This window comes from Hydra vulgaris, chromosome 05 (genome assembly GCF_038396675.1).
Source record: "Hydra vulgaris chromosome 05, alternate assembly HydraT2T_AEP".
NCBI lineage: Eukaryota > Metazoa > Cnidaria > Hydrozoa > Anthoathecata > Hydridae > Hydra > Hydra vulgaris.
The window spans coordinates 17,801,511-17,819,649 of record NC_088924.1 but is presented as its reverse complement, the minus strand read 5'-3'; the positions used below and the strand labels follow the sequence as shown (position 1 = coordinate 17,819,649).

The 18,139-nt window shown below is 28.6% G+C and overlaps 1 protein-coding gene and 1 long non-coding RNA gene across 15 annotated transcripts in view; one reads left to right on the top strand and one right to left on the bottom strand.

Annotated features, from left to right (window-relative positions):
- Positions 1-1,749: 1,749 nt before the first annotated feature.
- LOC136080643 (SCO-spondin-like) overlaps positions 1,750-18,139 on the top strand; it is a 180,233-nt gene continuing 163,843 nt past the window's right edge. For all 14 annotated transcript variants that reach the window (XR_010638573.1, XM_065797570.1, XM_065797568.1 and 11 more), the window contains exon 1: positions 1,750-1,989. Coding sequence is in view for 13 of the 14 variants with exons in the window: in XM_065797570.1 (XP_065653642.1) it covers positions 1,969-1,989 (21 nt within the window). In the remaining variant the exon portion in view is untranslated. The remainder of the gene's footprint in view (positions 1,990-18,139) is intronic.
- LOC136079987 (uncharacterized) lies at positions 13,697-16,096 on the bottom strand. The gene is made up of 2 exons (XR_010638359.1): positions 15,775-16,096; positions 13,697-15,662 (listed from the first exon to the last, which is right to left on the bottom strand). It is a non-coding gene; the product is annotated as an uncharacterized LOC136079987 (long non-coding RNA).

Here is an 18,139-nt window from a genome sequence, read left to right as displayed (position 1 = left end):
AAGATTTGAGGCCTGCATAATGGTTGGCAATAAGTTTTCATTCGTATGGTTAAATAATGATGATCTTTCCGTATAAAATGAAGCTTGAGAACTTGCACGGTTTTATTCTAGAGATGTGAGCAAAGAGAATCTTATTGAAGAAGTTTGCCGTTTTAAAAATGCCCGCAAAACAACTTTCAAGCAAGGAAATCCAATACAGCTACTCAATCAAATCTTTAAGAAGAAGCTTGAACATCTTTATTCATACATTTGCATCATGCTCCGGATTTTCAGCACTATTCGTGAGTCAGTTACTGAGGGTGAACGATAATTTAATTAACTAAAAATTGTTAAGAACTCTCTCCGTTTGACCATGGGCTAGGATCGCATTTCTGATATTTGATTATTTCAATTGAAGAAGGTTTTGCTAAAAAAGTTAGTTACGACGATTTCATCAATACTTGGGCGATCAGAAAATCTCATAAAATTTATTTTTAAGCGTCTTTTTAACCTTTCTTGAAGGTTTTGTTAATTGATTTTTTATTTATTAGTTTTAAAATGATTGTTTGGTTCATACGTCAGTTTTGATTAATGAACCGTTTCTCAATTCGGAGAAATAATAGTAACGCAGGAATACAATGTGCTGTACCAGAAATAAAGAAATGCAGCGTTTACAAAACTTTGTAATAAGGGCGCCGTTCTCCATTTTTTGACCGGGGCGCTATTAGCACTCTCGAAGCCCCTAGAAAAGGAGGTTAAGAAAACTTGACGCAAACAAAGTTACTTTCTTAAATAAATCAAATTACTTAACGAAGGAAATATTTTTTTAAATTTTATTTAGGCGCCCCATGGTCTTATATAAAGAGTTTATATTTATCAATAGATTTTGAAAGCAAAAAAATTTGTATTGCTACCATTTATAATTAACAACAGAAAAGTTCTTCATTTTAAGATAAATTTTGACAAACTATTTGGTTTAATCTATTTTTATTTTTTATATTGTTGGTATTAAGCATTAGAAGATTTTTTGCTTGCTAACTTTTTTTTAATACTCCTGTGTTTAGTTATATATAGCTTTTTGGTTTCTTTTTTGTATATTTCAAATTTTAAAAATTAAGGTGATAGGCCTATGAAAAATAGAGACTTTCGATTTTTGAGATTTCGAAATTTCGGAATTTTTAAAAAAAACATGATCCACCTATATTAGGCATTATATAATTATTTAATACCTAATAAAAATTGGTTGATCAAATCTTATTAATTTCAACTAATTTAAATTTATTTTTATTCTTAATTTAATTGGTGGGATTTCATTTATTTAAGTTAAAAATGTACATTTTTTGATTACAAAAATAAAAAGTTGTAAATTGTAAATGAATTTATTGGTTCGATTCGTTTTTTGATTTTATGTTTTTTGTCTAAATGCAAAGTGTGGCATAATATTGGAATAATTTGAAACATTGTTAAAAAATGGTGTTTTCAATCGTATTTATTAAAAACACGAGTTTTTTAACATTGATTAAGTGTAGCTTTGTTATTTCTCTGCAAAAATAAATTCTTATTGTACTACTTTATTTATGCGCCACATTATTTATGCATTTACTTTTCATTACCGCTAATGTGATGCATACGTAACTATATAATAATTCATGTTCTTCTATTCATTTTAAAGTTTGATTTAAAGTATAAATCCGTTTGCTATTGACTAGAATTTGTGGCATATTCGTTGCTATGACAATATATTGCATGATTTAATATCTTTATCAATTATTGGTATTTACAAATAAACAAGTAAATAAATTTAATTTTTCTTACGAATAAACTTATTAAAGTGAGAAAGGATTTTTGAAACCAAAGAAGTAAATTACTTTATACCTTTAACTAATTTTTTAAATAATTTTAAAGAATTTGATGCTGAGATAACGATTTAAGATTATTATTTACCATTTTAAAAAATGTGATGTTGAGATTTAAAATTACGAATAGAAAATGAGTTTTAGTATAGTTTTGGTAAGTTTTTATAAATTCTTTTTTTAATATTACTTATATTATGATATCTTACTACGTTTTCTTTATCTTTAATTTTTATTAGAAATTGATTAGCTGTACATGTGTGTGTGTGCGCGCGCTCCTGTGTGTATTTATTTATGTTTATATAATTATAATGATATTCGTACATTGCTTCTTCATTTTGTGGAACCAAGCTAATTTAACTTTCTAAGTATTATTGTCCAACGCAGTCAATTTTCTGCTTTTAAGACATATTACCCAGCGAGCACAAAGATGTCTTATAGACGTTTTTTATAGTGTCTACAGGCCGGTACCTACCGGGGGGGGGGGGGGCAACAGGAGCATATGCCCCCCAATAATTTTTGAAATAAATAATTTTAAGAAAATCGACTGAAAAAATTACAAAACATTGTTTTTTTGGACTGAGATATTTTACAAGATCCTGAAATAAAATGAAGCGTTGGTTTTCGACAGTATCAAACCATTTCCATAAATCTTCTGCAGCTAATGAAAAAGTCCAAAACCTAAAATTAGAAAAACATATTTAAAAGATTTTCAATAGAAATTTTATTTATTTCTAATTGTTTATGCGACACAATAATCGCATAAAGTGACCAACAGAGCTATCCAGTTATGACTTGGGAGATTTTTTTTTTTTTTTTCATTTATTTAGCCGTACAAATATTTACAAGTTCCGTGTTTTATAATATATATATATATATATATATATATATATATATATATATATATATATATATATATATATATATATATATATATATATATATATATATCATACATACACACACTGTGATAAGATGTGATAAGTACAGAGTAACACTAGTTAGTATCACAAGATAGTATCACTGAGATGCGATAATAGAATCAGATTGTAGATGATGATACTTTCTTTTATTGTTCGGAAGAATTCTTATATATACTCCCTTAATTATACGCATTGGTTCTGCTTTAGTCACGTTTTTATTAGACTTTAAAACAGCATCAGTGATAGCATTACATAGATTTATCAGTTCTTTATATTTTTTCTTTTTATTACTGTACTCTGTATTTTTTACTGTATTCTTACTTTTTCTTACCATTCTTATTGTATTCTGACAAAACATCGTCTGTTGTCACTCTCGCATTATGTAATTGTAAATTCAAAAGATTTTCAATAGAAATTATATCTATTTTCATGACCTAAAATATTTTCCGGCGAAGTAATTAGTTTTATCAGTGACAACAATATCTGCAGTTCTTATCATAGCTTTTTTGAGTCCAATATTTATAGCAGCATCATACGTGTGAAGAAATATACTAGTGTCCCTTTCTTTATGTTTACAAGGCTCAAAATTGGGTTTGTTGATATTTTGGTTCAATATTACCAAATCCTTGTGGGTCACAACAGTCAATCTATCGTTTTGAAACAAGAAACTTAAACTGCAAGGTACTTAAACAATTCGTTTTTGGTCTGATCGACCCGAAAAAATAATTACTAATTGCTTGGAATATTTGAGTCGGGTAACACACGACAATGAATACCTTGTCCACTTTTGACTTTGCCAATTAACTCTTGTATACAGCTGTAACTGTTCCCAAACGAATTGCTGGAAAACTTTGGTTGAATAATCTTCGAAAGTTTCACAATTCTTGGGTGATATAATGTTTACAAAAACAATTCCATCATTGATTAAACATTCATCTCAGGGTTTATTTTTAAGTGGATTGAGCACATTCTTAAAAAAAATAATCTCTGATTTACATCTACTGCGTAACAGTCCGTCTTTTTTAAGAAAAGATAGTTTTCATGATCAAAAAATGTGTTAAAGAATGATCTTTTAACTTCTTGTTTGTGTTGACGTAACTAAAAAGTATTTCTTGGTTTTTTATAACATGGGTATCAAGCACCAAAAGATCAAAGTTTTCTTTTTTAAATGGATTACCTATGTTTGAGATGACATCAACAAAATTTATAACTTAAGACGCAAACCAAATTTGGTTTGCGTCTTAAGTTATAAATTTTGTCGATGTCTTTTATTTTGCTTATGATGTTTTAAACTTTATTTAACTAAACACTCGGTGGTTTCCCTCTGACAATAAAAATACAAATTCCAGTTAGTTGGCAATAATAACTTTTATATTTTAAATAAATAAAACTCTTGTAAAATTTTTTACATTTTCATTTTACTTTAAAAAATAATTGTAATTTATTTCTACACGTAAAACCATTTTACCCCCTGGATTTATAAAGTTTTAAAGCCTTTTTGATATCACTTAATTTTTTTCATATAGTGCTTCTTTATTTTTTGCTTCATTTTTTATTGAGCTTTTTAGTTGGTGTATAAATTATTACCTTTTCAAAAAATAAAATGTTGTTACTATGGAAAGATGCCTCCATAGAGATTATCATCTGTGTGGTCATTATGAAAATGGGTTTAAATCTTAAAATGGATGTTTCAACCTCATCAACATGTTCACTAAGTTTCATGCTTTTACTCAAAATAGCACAAAGTTTGTTCCGATTGATTGCACTAAACGGTCATCAGTTTTTGACAGAGTACTATTAATTTTTGAAAATAATTTTTAATGTAGTTTAATTAATGTATTCAATTCTTAAGAGACATTGTCTTTAAGAATTAGACAATTTTGAAGAAAAAAAATACTAAATGTCACCAATTCCGCTTTTTTTTTACATATTTGCTTTGTATAAAAGATTCTATGATAAATAAAAAATATTTTGGTCTGAAGATTTGTTGTTCGGCCATCGCTTCTTAAAGTTCGTACTTTATCACAATTATTGTACTTTAAGACTATGATTTCAAGACAGCGAATAACTTTATATTTTTTATTATCTATTTTTGTAGTAAAACTTGTATTTGGCTAATTAAGTTGACAAAACATTTTAAAATAAACAATATTCCAGTTATAACTTCTTAAAGTATGACACGATGCAAAATAAGCAATTTGACTAAAAATCGTCCGATTTTGAAAGTACCGCCATGGCCAACGACAAATATATAGACCAAAATATTTTGGATTTGTCGTTGCATCTATTATACAAAACAAATACGTGAATAAGAACTAAATCAGTGACATTCAGTATTCGCAACTGTCTGATTCTTACAGACAATGACTCTTAAATTGCTTTAAATTTACAAATTAATCAATATAAATAAACTTTGAATCAATTATAAAACTTTCAAAGAAGTTATACTATTCAAATAAAACTTGCTGTCATGACCCGTGCGATTCGGGTCGTTGTAAGTCTGTTCCACTCCCGACTATTTCTAAACTTGTTCTTAATTTGCTCTCCATCCTTTAATTTTTAGGTGTAATTCTAGATAAAAACATAAATTGGAAAGACCACATAACGTGATTGAAAATAAAATTTCTGAAAATATTGGACTACTCTATAAAGCAAAACCATACTTAGATCAATCATGTTTGAAATACATATATTACTCATTTATTCATTCCTGTCTTAATTATGCAAACATTGCTTGGTGCAGCACCTATAAAACAAGGTAAAAAAGCTATTTAGCAAACAAAAACATGCAATTAGACCATTATCAAATGCACACCCCCTCTCACATTCAAGACCATTGTTTATCAATCTTGAAATATTAAATTTGTACCAAATAAATATATACCATCTTCTAGTTTTATTGTATAAAACTAATAGTAATACAATACAAAATATCTTTAAACCATTATTTAATAAAATTCATCACAAAATACGTGACTAAATACTTAAGTAACAACTTTATTCAACCTAAAACTATAAATGAGTCCATCAAGTTCTCAATAACTATTAGAGGACCTAATATATGAAATAAGATAATTAGTAATGATAATAAAACACTTACAAATCTTGAACAGTTTAAACAAAACCTAAAACTATTACTTTTAAATAATGAACAAACAGAGAATTATTTATAAAACTATCCATAATAATATATTTAAAAATCATCTACTAATGTATACTTTATTTGTCTGGAAAGGTCTAAATTCTTTAATTATATATATTATAGTCAATTATATTTTAAAAGAGTAATTATAAAGATTTACAGCATTTAAAGATTTTATAACGATAATTTAAATTTAATCTTTTTCTTGAATGAGAGAGGGCAAAAAAAAAAGTAATCTTCTTTGAATTTTTATTATTTGTGATATTAATTTTAATTTCTTTTTGTTGAATAAATATTTTTGGTTATGAACTTATATATATATATATATATATATATATATATATATATATATATATATATGTATATATATAAAAGTATAGAATTGCATGACCGTAAGTTAACCTTCATGTTGTTGTGGTTAAATTACTTACTTAACTTTTATCAAAAATAACTTCGAAAGACTCTATTGAACTGTTTTGCATTTTATACAAACTTTTTTGAAACGTTTTACTTTTTCTCTCATTTTTAATTTTAGTTTCAACGTATTTATATTTATGTCTAGAAAAAACAAGGGACTTAGTGGTAAGACAAGCTTATCTTCTTCTCGTCCTTGCTATCTTTATGTATATTATAAAACACGAAACATGTTAATACTTGTACGGCTAAAATGAATTTATGGGGGAAAACCCTTCAAAAAAATATTTTCTAAAGTAAAGCAATAACGAAGTTATTACATGTTCCAAATAAAAGTACACAGAATGTTAAGGAGATTTATCATAGAAAATGGCATTCCATAGCCATAGCAACATTTAAACTAAGGAAAAATATCAAATTAGTCTCCTCTCCCTGACAATGATTGCAGTTAATAAGAATGATACTTTTACCTGATTTTTTTCCAACTTATAGCAGAAAGATAGGTCTATGCAATAAGTAGATATTTTTTGCAAACAACTTTTCTGTCAGGTGGTAGGCCTGTTTAATTTTGGCAAACATTTTAAGCACAAAAATGATAAACGTTTTCTTTAATGTCTTTAGTTTAAAAAACGTTTTTAAAAAGTTATCTGTTCATTGTATACATCTTTATGAGAGGAATACTTCATGAAAATTTCATTTAAATCGTTCAAGCGGTTCTCAAGATACTTCTGCCGAGAGATTAAAAACACGCGTTCTGAAACATATAAAAAATTAGTTAAAATTGTGATAAAAAATTTTAAAAATAATAAAAACGCAAAAAAAATTGTATAAAAAGATCATGTTAATAGTTGTTTTTAATCATGAACACCAGTCCCATACATATTTCCTTCTTTCTGTTTAAATTTGTCAGATTTTTTATATTTGCGGCTTAGTAAAATCTTCCTTTGTTTCTTGATGGTGTCTTGATTTTTATACTCTGACATGCTAATTCTTTTCTGGTTCAAGTAATTGCATTCAGAAATCGTATGCTGTCCTGGTATAATATTAAGTTGTTCAAATATAAGGATACTAGACTTTAATCCAATATTAAAGGCTACAAAAGCATCGAAGAGTCCAAATTTCAGTTGCGTAAGCGAAACATACTTTAACATTGGTATTCTGCCACATATCATAGCATTAAAGCTTTAATTTTGGTGCTGTAGTTTTTCCATGAAGTAAACAACTTAAGTAAGCATCTGATGCTAATTCTACAGAAATGGGAATTTACTTATGTACAATATCAATAGGAAAACCTGGTCCTGGTTTATACTCATTGGTTCCATTAGCTTTATCCCGATTGTATTTACACCAACTGTCTTTACCTGGGACAATGTGGGTAATGCTAATTATTTTTGTTTAAAAATGCTACATGAAATAAACTTGCTGAGGCTGAAGATTTCATACCTTCATAGTTGCCACAATTTTATTTAATTCAAATAGCAAAATAATTTTGCAATTGATCAATCAATAAATGTTGGAGTCACCTCATTTTGCAAACTATATCCCCTTTTTTGCCAGGTTCCATCAACAGAAATTCTAGTATCTACTATCTCCAGTATCTACTATAGATTTCCAGTATCTGGAAAGTATCTAGAAACTCCAGTATTTACAATAGATTTGCCTTTCTTGAGTCTTTGTACAACTTCATTCATAGTTTTATTAGCAAGAGTTTGTGCTGTGATTATCAATCTCTGAACAATAACATTGTAGCTTTTATTGCATAAACCTTAAAAAATATTCCTAAGAGTGATAAACCGATAAGGACCAGCTTGGCCTTGACCAAGTGTTCTCATGGCATACACCAATCTTTTATTAATACTGTGCCATGCTACATTTTTTGATGTGTCAAAGTCTAATTTAGAATCACAAACACAAATTAATAATAAATTTGATACATATCCTTTTTAAGACTTTTTATTCTCGTTTAACGACAGGTACGTGTGTAAAAATTTCAAGTCATTTATTTATTCAAGTTTTGTATATGGTTCGAAAGAGCTTTGAATTTGTAATAAAATGGTGAAAACTTTATGAAAAAATAATAATTACAAAAAAAGTTATGCTCATTTAAGTAACAGTATTTTTTATGAAGCATTGCTTAAGAAAAATGGAACTTAAGTATAAAACTCGCGTTCGGCTAACGGCAGCTTTGTAATAGAATCTGTTAAATTGCGCATGATTTTGCAGAGTGAAGTGTGCAAAACGATTTAAAAACGTTATTAAAAAAGTTTCAAATTCAAATAACAAAATACTTTTAATGATTAAAACGTAATAGTAAAATTTATAACAAAATTTTATAAAACATGCATAAAAAAAATATCGCGTATTTTGCGATACTTACAATAATTATATATATATATATATATATATATATATATATATATATATATATATATATATATATATATATATATATATATATATATATATATATATATATATATATATATATATATATATATATATATATATATATATATATATGGTTAAGGGTATATATATATTTATTTTATTAAATATGCACCAAGGCTAGATTTTCTATAGCGTATAGGTGAAATTTAAATAATTAAAAGCCTCAGCGTTTTCGCCTCATTTTTATCGTTACTAATAAATTTCAATGAAAGATATATATACAAAAAAGATATATATACATAAATAACATCGGAAAAGACATGAGATTTTAGTGGGAGCCGAAGTACAAAAAAATAATCATAAAACACCATATAGTTCAACTAAAAACCTACTAAAAAAATATCCATCTAAAAATGGAGAGAGGGGGTGGGGTATGTCCACCACGGACATACCCCCCCCCCCCTCCTTCATTTTCCCTTCCGACAAACCGCAAAAAATAAAAATAATTTTTTTAAAAACATACTTCCTTAACAAAAAGTTTAGACTATAATAATTATTTTCTTTTTGCTTAGAAATGTTTTTATGAATTGTGGCTTTGAAGTAAGCCTAGTTTTTGAAGCAAACAAAACTGTGACATCCATAGCTAGAAAGTCGATTCTTTAGAACGCAAAGGAAACCACATCCAATGATATCTAAAATAAAGTAAACCCCTAAATTAATATCGCCATACCTATTTAATAAGGATGCCTTATGTCCTGGATAATAAATAAATATATAACTATTATTATTGCATTAATAAACATGATCAATCTCTAAAAAAATATGATCTAACCGGTTTAATCTTGATATGAAAAAGATTAACATCCATCGAAGCAATCGTGTGGTTTTCATCATGTCGTGTAACCTTAAAATGATAAGATAAAATATATCAGATATATAAAATTAAGGCTAACAATCAACTAATGTATAATAAATTAACATCTAACTGTTATTACTGAATGATAATCTTGAGGTCTCTAAGATAAACATCTACAGTGGCAAACTGCCATCATAGTTAAAACCTTGCAATAAAAGATAAATGAAAACAGCGCCGTACTATTGCAAGTGCAACAAGTGCAATCGCACTGGGCCTCCTATTAAATAAATTAGAAAAACTTCTCCAATACCATAAATTACTACGAATTAAAAGAAAAGTTTTTTTTTTTTAGTTTCTGCACAGGGCCCCCAAAAGTTACAGCACGGCGCTGAATGAAAATATATTAGATATTTAGCACAATAACTGAGAAACCCATTACAAATTTGAGAAGATGAGAATGATTTACTAACTTAAAAAAAAATTCAAAATCACTTAACTCCTGATACACAACACATTTCCCATTACCAAACAGAAAAATCGATAGAAGTCGACCCTTCAATACTTTTTAACCTGAAATATAATAGATTTGATTATAAATTAAAATAAAAAGAAAGTTATATTGTGTTAGCGTAACTATCTGGTAATGGCAAATGCCATTTGTCTAGAGTGTACTGATTTATTGTAATTAAACACTAACATCATAGCCATCATTATAATTAACATTAATTGTCATGAGCCAGGCAATTTGCTTATGTCAAATAGTAAATGAGCTTTGGTTTCCCATAGCACGTTGCAACCAGGTCAACCCTGGTTGTTGGATATTGGTATTTAACCGACTACCTAATATTACATTTCTATATACATATATGTATACATAAAAACAAATTAAATAATTATAAATCTTTTCATAATCTTAAAAAAAGGGGAGAGTAGAGAATATGATATACATTAGGCAGTGTAAAATTTATTATAAAAAAAAAAAGATTACCCTACTATCTGTAAATAATATCTGTTAATACAAGTTTATAAGACATATTTTTATTTAAAATAACATATACCTTATTATTACATATTTCTATTATGTTATCACCATATCACCACTTATTATGTCAGCAGAAAGTTGATATTTGCTCACTTCATACTCAAAACCATCATCATCTTCATTCTCTTTTGGTTTCCAATAAGAAACTATATATACATCACTTTTCTTCTTTTTAATGCTAACAATACTGCCATAATATACATTCTGGGTGTAAGTGGAATTATCGAACCACATGCGGCAAATACTTCTTCCAATAGCAGCTCCAACAAGAATTTCTTCAATATCTGAGGCCTCGATATTTTCTAGGTCAGGAAACATTTCTTTTACCTGATCAGGCATGCAATTTTTAATATTTTTTCTACCTTCCTGCGTTCTTTGTCTTCTTTTTTCTGAATTTTATCTGCCATTCGTTTTATCAATTCTAACTTCAAGTCATTATGACATTGCATATTTGTAAACCCCTTTTTTCTGGCATTAGAGATAATGCTCATAGTATCAACTTGTTTTGAATATCAGTTGGCTTTTTGCATAGCAGAGCAGTTGTTTTATTTTTGCAAGCACGAAGCTTTGAAGAAAGAAAACAAAGAGTGGCATTTGGAGCTTTGTGCTTTGCAGCGCTAAACATACCGATAAGTTCTTCTGAATCAATGTTGTGAAGCCTAGCTGACTTAGTCTGGTCTTTGAGGTGATCATTAGAACTCATTTTAAATTGCTGCTTGTAATGCCTGTCAATGACACTAATAACTGCATTAAGGCAGTCAGCTAATGCTTTACTCATTTCATCAGTTACTGGGCAAAAGCTGATTATTGAATCAAAAGCTACATCTTCAATATCATTACCAAAGAAATCAGTTTTTTGTTTAGGTAGAGATAAGGGATTCTTGCTGCTCTCAATAAAAGTGTTACGAACATCTTTTACTACCTGAATGCCAGATATGCTATTGATCAACTTCCTCCAGGAAGTTGATCAATAGTTACAACCATACATACTGATTGGGTTGTCAAGTGCACAGCATTTACATGAACACCCTCCTGGGTTGTTGCATCAAAACCAAGTGTCAGATTTTTTGTTGTAAATGCAACAAAAGATTTTTTGTTGTAAATGCAAATCTCAGCAGCCTGTAAGTCTGAAAGCACACCAAGCTCACGTATCATTTGTTCTACAGTTGTACGATGTAGAATTTGACTAAATCAATAGCCAGTATGTTCCCCAATTTTACGGAGCAGAGATTGCACACTATGTGTAGGAACTTGGGACACAAGAATGTCATATATAAGTGTCCCAATATCTGCTGAGTAGCATTTTTCATTTTGGTGTTTTGTGTTACTTGCTAAATTTCCTCTAACTCTTTCTGTAAAATCAGTATGTCATTTTGCAGTACAAGAATTGCAGAATTTTTTTCAGCAAGTTGTTGGCTTAACATTGCCTTTTGGTAAGAAAACTTGCTTTGCGTGAATGTTAACTGTTGTTTCAAACAAAAAATTTGATTTTGAAGTTTTTTCAACTGTAAATTTAAAAACTTTTCTTTTAATTTTTTTCTAAGTTGAGAAATTATCTTTTCCTTACAAGTAATAACTTGATTTAGATATTTAAATCTGTATGGTCTAGCCTTTGCCTTATCTCTTTAACCTTTAATATCATCTCTATGCTTTCTCTTCTTAACTGCCATTTCGTTTGCCAAAATGGTTCTCTTTCTTATAACCTTTTTTCTGGGACTCAACTGGTCAGCTCTCAAACTGGATAGTGGTTCATGAGAAGAGGTTTTTGGAGTAGGACAAGAAAAATGAGATAAGTGATCACTATTTGATACAGATAAAACACTGATTTGTTGAGAAGAAAATGAAGAACACATTGCAATGTCAATTGAGGTTGCAATTGATTGTGATGTTTGTGCCACAGCAGATGTTGTTATTTGGTATGCAAAGAGCATGTTGCAGATGTCAACAAATGGTTTTGAATTTCGTGAAAAATGGTTTACAAAGACTTTTGATGCTCTAACTAGTTGCAGAATCTGACTTATACAAATTTTGATGTTAAAATACTTACCGATTAGTTCTACAGTTACTTTATATGAATCGTTGTTGGTTGCAAATATATGCAGTACATGTCCATTTCTACAACCAATATTTAAATGAGCTGGTATTGGAAAATTACAAGCTAAATAAGTTTTAGCTTTACCATAAAATAGATGTTAGTTTTTGTGTAAATGATTTTACAATTATAAAAAAAAGAAAACCCATATATTCTTAATAGTAAAAGGCTATTAAAAAAAAAAAGTTTGTATAACAGTTCTAATAAAATATATCATTATTATGAATAAAAAATCAAATATATTTAATGCTCACCGTCAAATATCGCCCCTCCCTCTAAACCATGTAACAGAAGTGGAAATACATACCTCCACTGCGCGGATTAATAGGGTATGTGGTCAGTAATATTTTTTAATAAAATTTGGCAGGCACATAGAAAATAGATCTATACAGTTGACTGAAAAATTTCAAATATGTATCAATATGCCTTCAATATTAATGCACCTCCGAAAAAAAAACGGAATTTATAACAAAAAGTAACAGTAACAATAGCAGAAACAGTTTAAAAAAGTGTAATAGTAACACTAAAAGAGATGGAAATGAATTACCGTATTTTTCAACCCTCCACTGGGCCGAAAAATACGGTAAGTGGTCATGAGTTTTTTTTAATGAAATTTGGCAGGGGTCGTCCATAAAGGACGTCATTCAGAGCTTAATTAGTAACCAGAAGTATCCAGTGTTCCGGCCTTGTCTCACTATCTTTTAATAAGTAATTAGCCGTCATGATGGTTCACAAACAAATACGGAACTAGTGTTTATTATGATTTTGTATTCTGATTTTGTACTAATAACTGTTGGCTTAATTGTATTATCATCCAAGTCATGGTTTTTTGTAATTAACATATTAATGTAATTTTAATAATTAAGCCATGTAATTCAACATCAATAAACAATGTTTTAAAAACAGAAGCAAATTGAAACACATTTTTTAAAATATAAAATAGTTGCTCTTAAGTCTCTATTAAGTGCCGAGGGGTGAAGAAAGTGATAAAGGAAAAAATCTCATTATTTTTCTTTTATTCAACATGAAATGATAAATAAAAAACATCATAAAATATAAAATATACTAATGTCACTCTTCTTAGTTTTAAAGTAATATTTTACTTGATTGATATTTCGAAAATCGAAAAAAATTATTTTAATGAATGAAAATTAATAACTGTTAATAAGATTTTGTTATTATTTTTCTTCTAAAGTTCGAGTTATCAGCAAAATATCAGCCACAGGGACAAAGTAATCAGGGGATCAAATTATCTAGTGATTTTTATGAGAAAGTATTAGTGACGTTTCAAGGGGAACTTAAAGTACTTCGAGTTACTGGAAGTAAGAGTTATCTGGGGTTAGAGATATCAGGATTTCACTGTATCTTCAAACTTATCATTTTCAAAACTCCAAATTTTTATTTGGATAATATTGATTTTATAAATGCCTAAATGTGCTTACCTAAAACATAAAAAAAAATTATCCCACCCCTAAATAAAATTACAGTTTATAAAGTGTTTAACAATTTTTACGACAATCTGGACACAACCAATTCTTTTTTGGTTTACTATTCAATTTTAAACATACCAAGTGGAAAAGTTTAATTTTGCAACTCTTTCCAGCACAAGGAAACAACTCACCATTTCCATTACCTTTACAATAACAATACAAATCATGATCAGCAATGGAAACCGAATCTTTTTTTTTGGTATCTCTTGTAAAATATTTACCAACTAATTCTGGTAAGATAGAGCTAATGAATACTTTTTGACATTTTGCAACACAAGCTGTCCACGTGGCACTTTCTGGATAAATTCGTTCTAAGTGATAATCTTTAGAAGTATTTACAAATAAATCACAAAAGTTTTTTTTACATACATGTAATTGAGTTTGAATTTGAAAGTAAAATGGATGTGTTTGTTTGAGCTTTTTTTCGGTGTTCATAATTTGGATGCAAAATGTTTTATCGTTACTGGTAGCTTCAAATATGAATTCATCTTTATGGTTAGCAGGATTTTTAATTTCAACACATCCTTCTCCACAACATTCACAAGATGTTAAAGCATCTGGAGAAGCGCCAATGAAAGAAAACTCTATAGATATAAAAAACCCAAATTTTATCACTTTGAAATTAACATGATGCTGTTTTATAATATTAAAATATTTTGCTAAAGCAACCTTCTCATTTTCTAGTCCCCATTTAGTTTGCCATGCATTAATTTGGTAACTTTCAGGATAACAAATTTTTTTAATTAATGATAGGGCAGTCATGTCATCAACTGAGTGAAATACACTATACATGTTTGATGCTGTGATTCTCCCTGCTCGAAAATAAAACCACTTGCTCTCTTGTAGCTTTCTCGACATTACACTGCTCAACTTTGGATACAGACAAGTTTAAACGCTCACATTGTTTACATAAATCCATGTAACTAAGAGGTAAAGTTGAGGAATCATATAGGTCCCGTAACATTTTTGGAAAATGCAATTTTAATAATGAGGGTTAATATTCTGCACTGTAGGGAGATATAACAGATAAAATGGCTGGCTTCAACTTGCAAAGGCTCAACTCATTGAAAAATGTATCAAGTTCTTTTTGAGTTGGAGGTGTTTGATTATTATTATTTAATTTATTATTTGTAAATGCATCACTATTGTTCTTTAGAAGACTACAAGTAGATCCTTTTAGTATCATATCATCATATTTTCTTTTGAAAGTTCTTGGAGAGGTAAAATTTATATTGACACATTCTGAATACGTAATAGCTTTAGATGACGATGGAAGCATCCAATATGCTTTTTCTTCTGTGACTGTCTTAGAGTCGCGAATTTTGACAGCAGCATCAATATAAAATAAAATTGCTCCAATGTGAGAACATGCCTCTCCAAGACCAGCCATGCAGTTACAATGAGCACTCAATATTTTACCATTCTTTTCAGAAATGATCCATGTAAAAGTTGCTGTTTCATTATGCTTTTAAGAATGATAAACCTTTCATACAAAAAAATAGAATTATATATTATATAATAAAATTATAAATTTTATTAATTAAAGGTTTAAAGGTTGTACTGAATATATATAATAAGATATTTAAATTTGTTACCCTTCCAATAACCAAACATTTTTCATCGAATAACTTTAAACCAATTTCTTTGACCCAACCAGATAGAAAAAAATTATAAGATTCTAAACTTTTATAACAATTAAGTTCATCAGCGGATATAGGAGATGCGAACATTAAATAGTTTACAATATCAGGATAACTAATTTTTGGATAAAAATCTACTGAAAAAATCAAGTCAGATTTCAATAGATTATATGGATCTAAATTATCTATTTTAGAAATTTTATCAAGATATCTTTGTTTGCTTTCAACTGAAAGACAAGTAAAATATTTGCTTTTGCTTAAAGACATGACTTTGTTTTACTAATTTGTTTGTGAACCAACAGGACAGCCGTAGTTCGTTTCGCATAATTATCAAAGTTATGATGTAATCCGGAACAATCGATAAGTTTATTAACTCCCTTCCGCGGAGATTTTCATTGAACACAAGGGCTATAATACTCTAAAATCTCTGCGCACGAGAGCCAACATTCTCCTACTTTTTGCCATTAGTTAAACTTAGCGTGACGTCCTTTATGGATGATCCCCACATAGAAAATTGATTTATACAGTTGACTGGAAAATTTCACATATGTGCCAACATGCCTTCAATATCAATGCAGTTCCAGAACAGGAACGAAATTTTAAATAGCAATAAAAAAACTGAAAAATTTATTACACGTAAAAAAAAAACATAATTTATTCAAGATAAAACATTCTACTTTTTTAATAAAGTCTAACCTGAAATAAAATTCTAAAAAAAAAAAGACAAATAAATACATCCTTGCCACACCGACTTCGAGCACGCTGTGAAAAAAGGTCATAGTCCTTGTCTTTAAAATCGGTGCCGTAAAAAACCCAGATACGCACGTACCTAAACATTCTGGACACTCAAGTTTATCAAAAATGGAAGCAAGAATTTCTATATCAATAACCCTGTAGCCACTAACACATTTTGAGTTTCCATTTGGTACCATAACTTGCTTCACTTTTTTTTTTTTTGATGCACTTATAATATATATTATTATATACTTTCACTTTCAATATTTAAAGAGTCTACAATATTTACATCATTGTTTTTAACATTATTTACACCAATATTTACACATTTTTCTTGCTTTTTTAAACCATAAAAGGTACATTTACGTTTTCAAAGACGTTTAGTAAAAAGTTTAATCTATCACTATTATATTCTATTTTAGACTTGTCAATTTTTCTTTTATTTTGTAGAAAGCTTGTGTTATCTGTATACAAGCTTGAAAAGATGAATTATCTTAGCACACTTTGTTACCAACGTAAAATACAACGTTTTACCAACGTAAAATACAACGCTTTGCCAACGTAAAATACAACGTTGTGCCAACGTAAAGTACAACGTTGAATCAAAGTAAAGCATTACGTAATGCCGACTTAAAATACAACATTGAACCAACGTTGTTTTTTGGTTGTTGGCGACGTCGCATTTGTAACCAATATGATATAAAAACAACGTTGGCGGTCGATGTTGGGCCAACGCAACGCACAACATTGTTCTAACGTTTTATCAATGTATGTGTGCTAGCTGGGGTGCAGTCTGTTTTTGAGACATGATTTGAACTGTAGGAAATTGCCACCATCAGCTCAACCTTATTACGTGATTTTTTTCATTAAAAATTTATTTTCATTTGCTAAACATGTTTTCAATATAATCGAAAAATGGTGAGTATGTTAGCAAATATAGCAAGTTAAATTGTCCATCTATAATTTCATTTCGAGTGCTTTCTCAGCTAGCACACATACATTGATAAAACGTTAGAACAATGTTGTGCGTTGCGTTGGCCCAACATCGACCGCCAACGTTGTTTTTATATCATTTTGGTTACAAATGCGACGTCGCCAACAACCAAAAAACAACGTTGGTTCAATGTTGTATTTTAAGTCGGCATTACGTAATGTTTTACTTTGATTCAACGTTATACTTTACGTTGGCACAACGTTGTATTTTACGTTGGCAAAGCGTTGTATTTTACGTTGGTAAAACGTTGTATTTTACGTTGGTAAAACGTTGTATTTTAAGTTGATTCAACGTTATATTTTACGTTTCCTCAACTTTATATTTACCTTTTATCGGAACCGAATTTTTTTTTTTTTCGATGTTATGCATATACATTTAAACATAAAATATTATGTATTTATACGCGTGTATAGTCGTATATATACGTAAAAATTTTTTTTTTTTTTTTTTTTTTTTTTTTTTTTATTACAAAATAATAAATATTTACAATTTTTTATAAAATTAAATAATTTTTTATGTTTTTACAATATATGGTATTACAAAGCTAGCGTAAATATATACATTTTTTGTTTTTTTAAATTTTATTACATT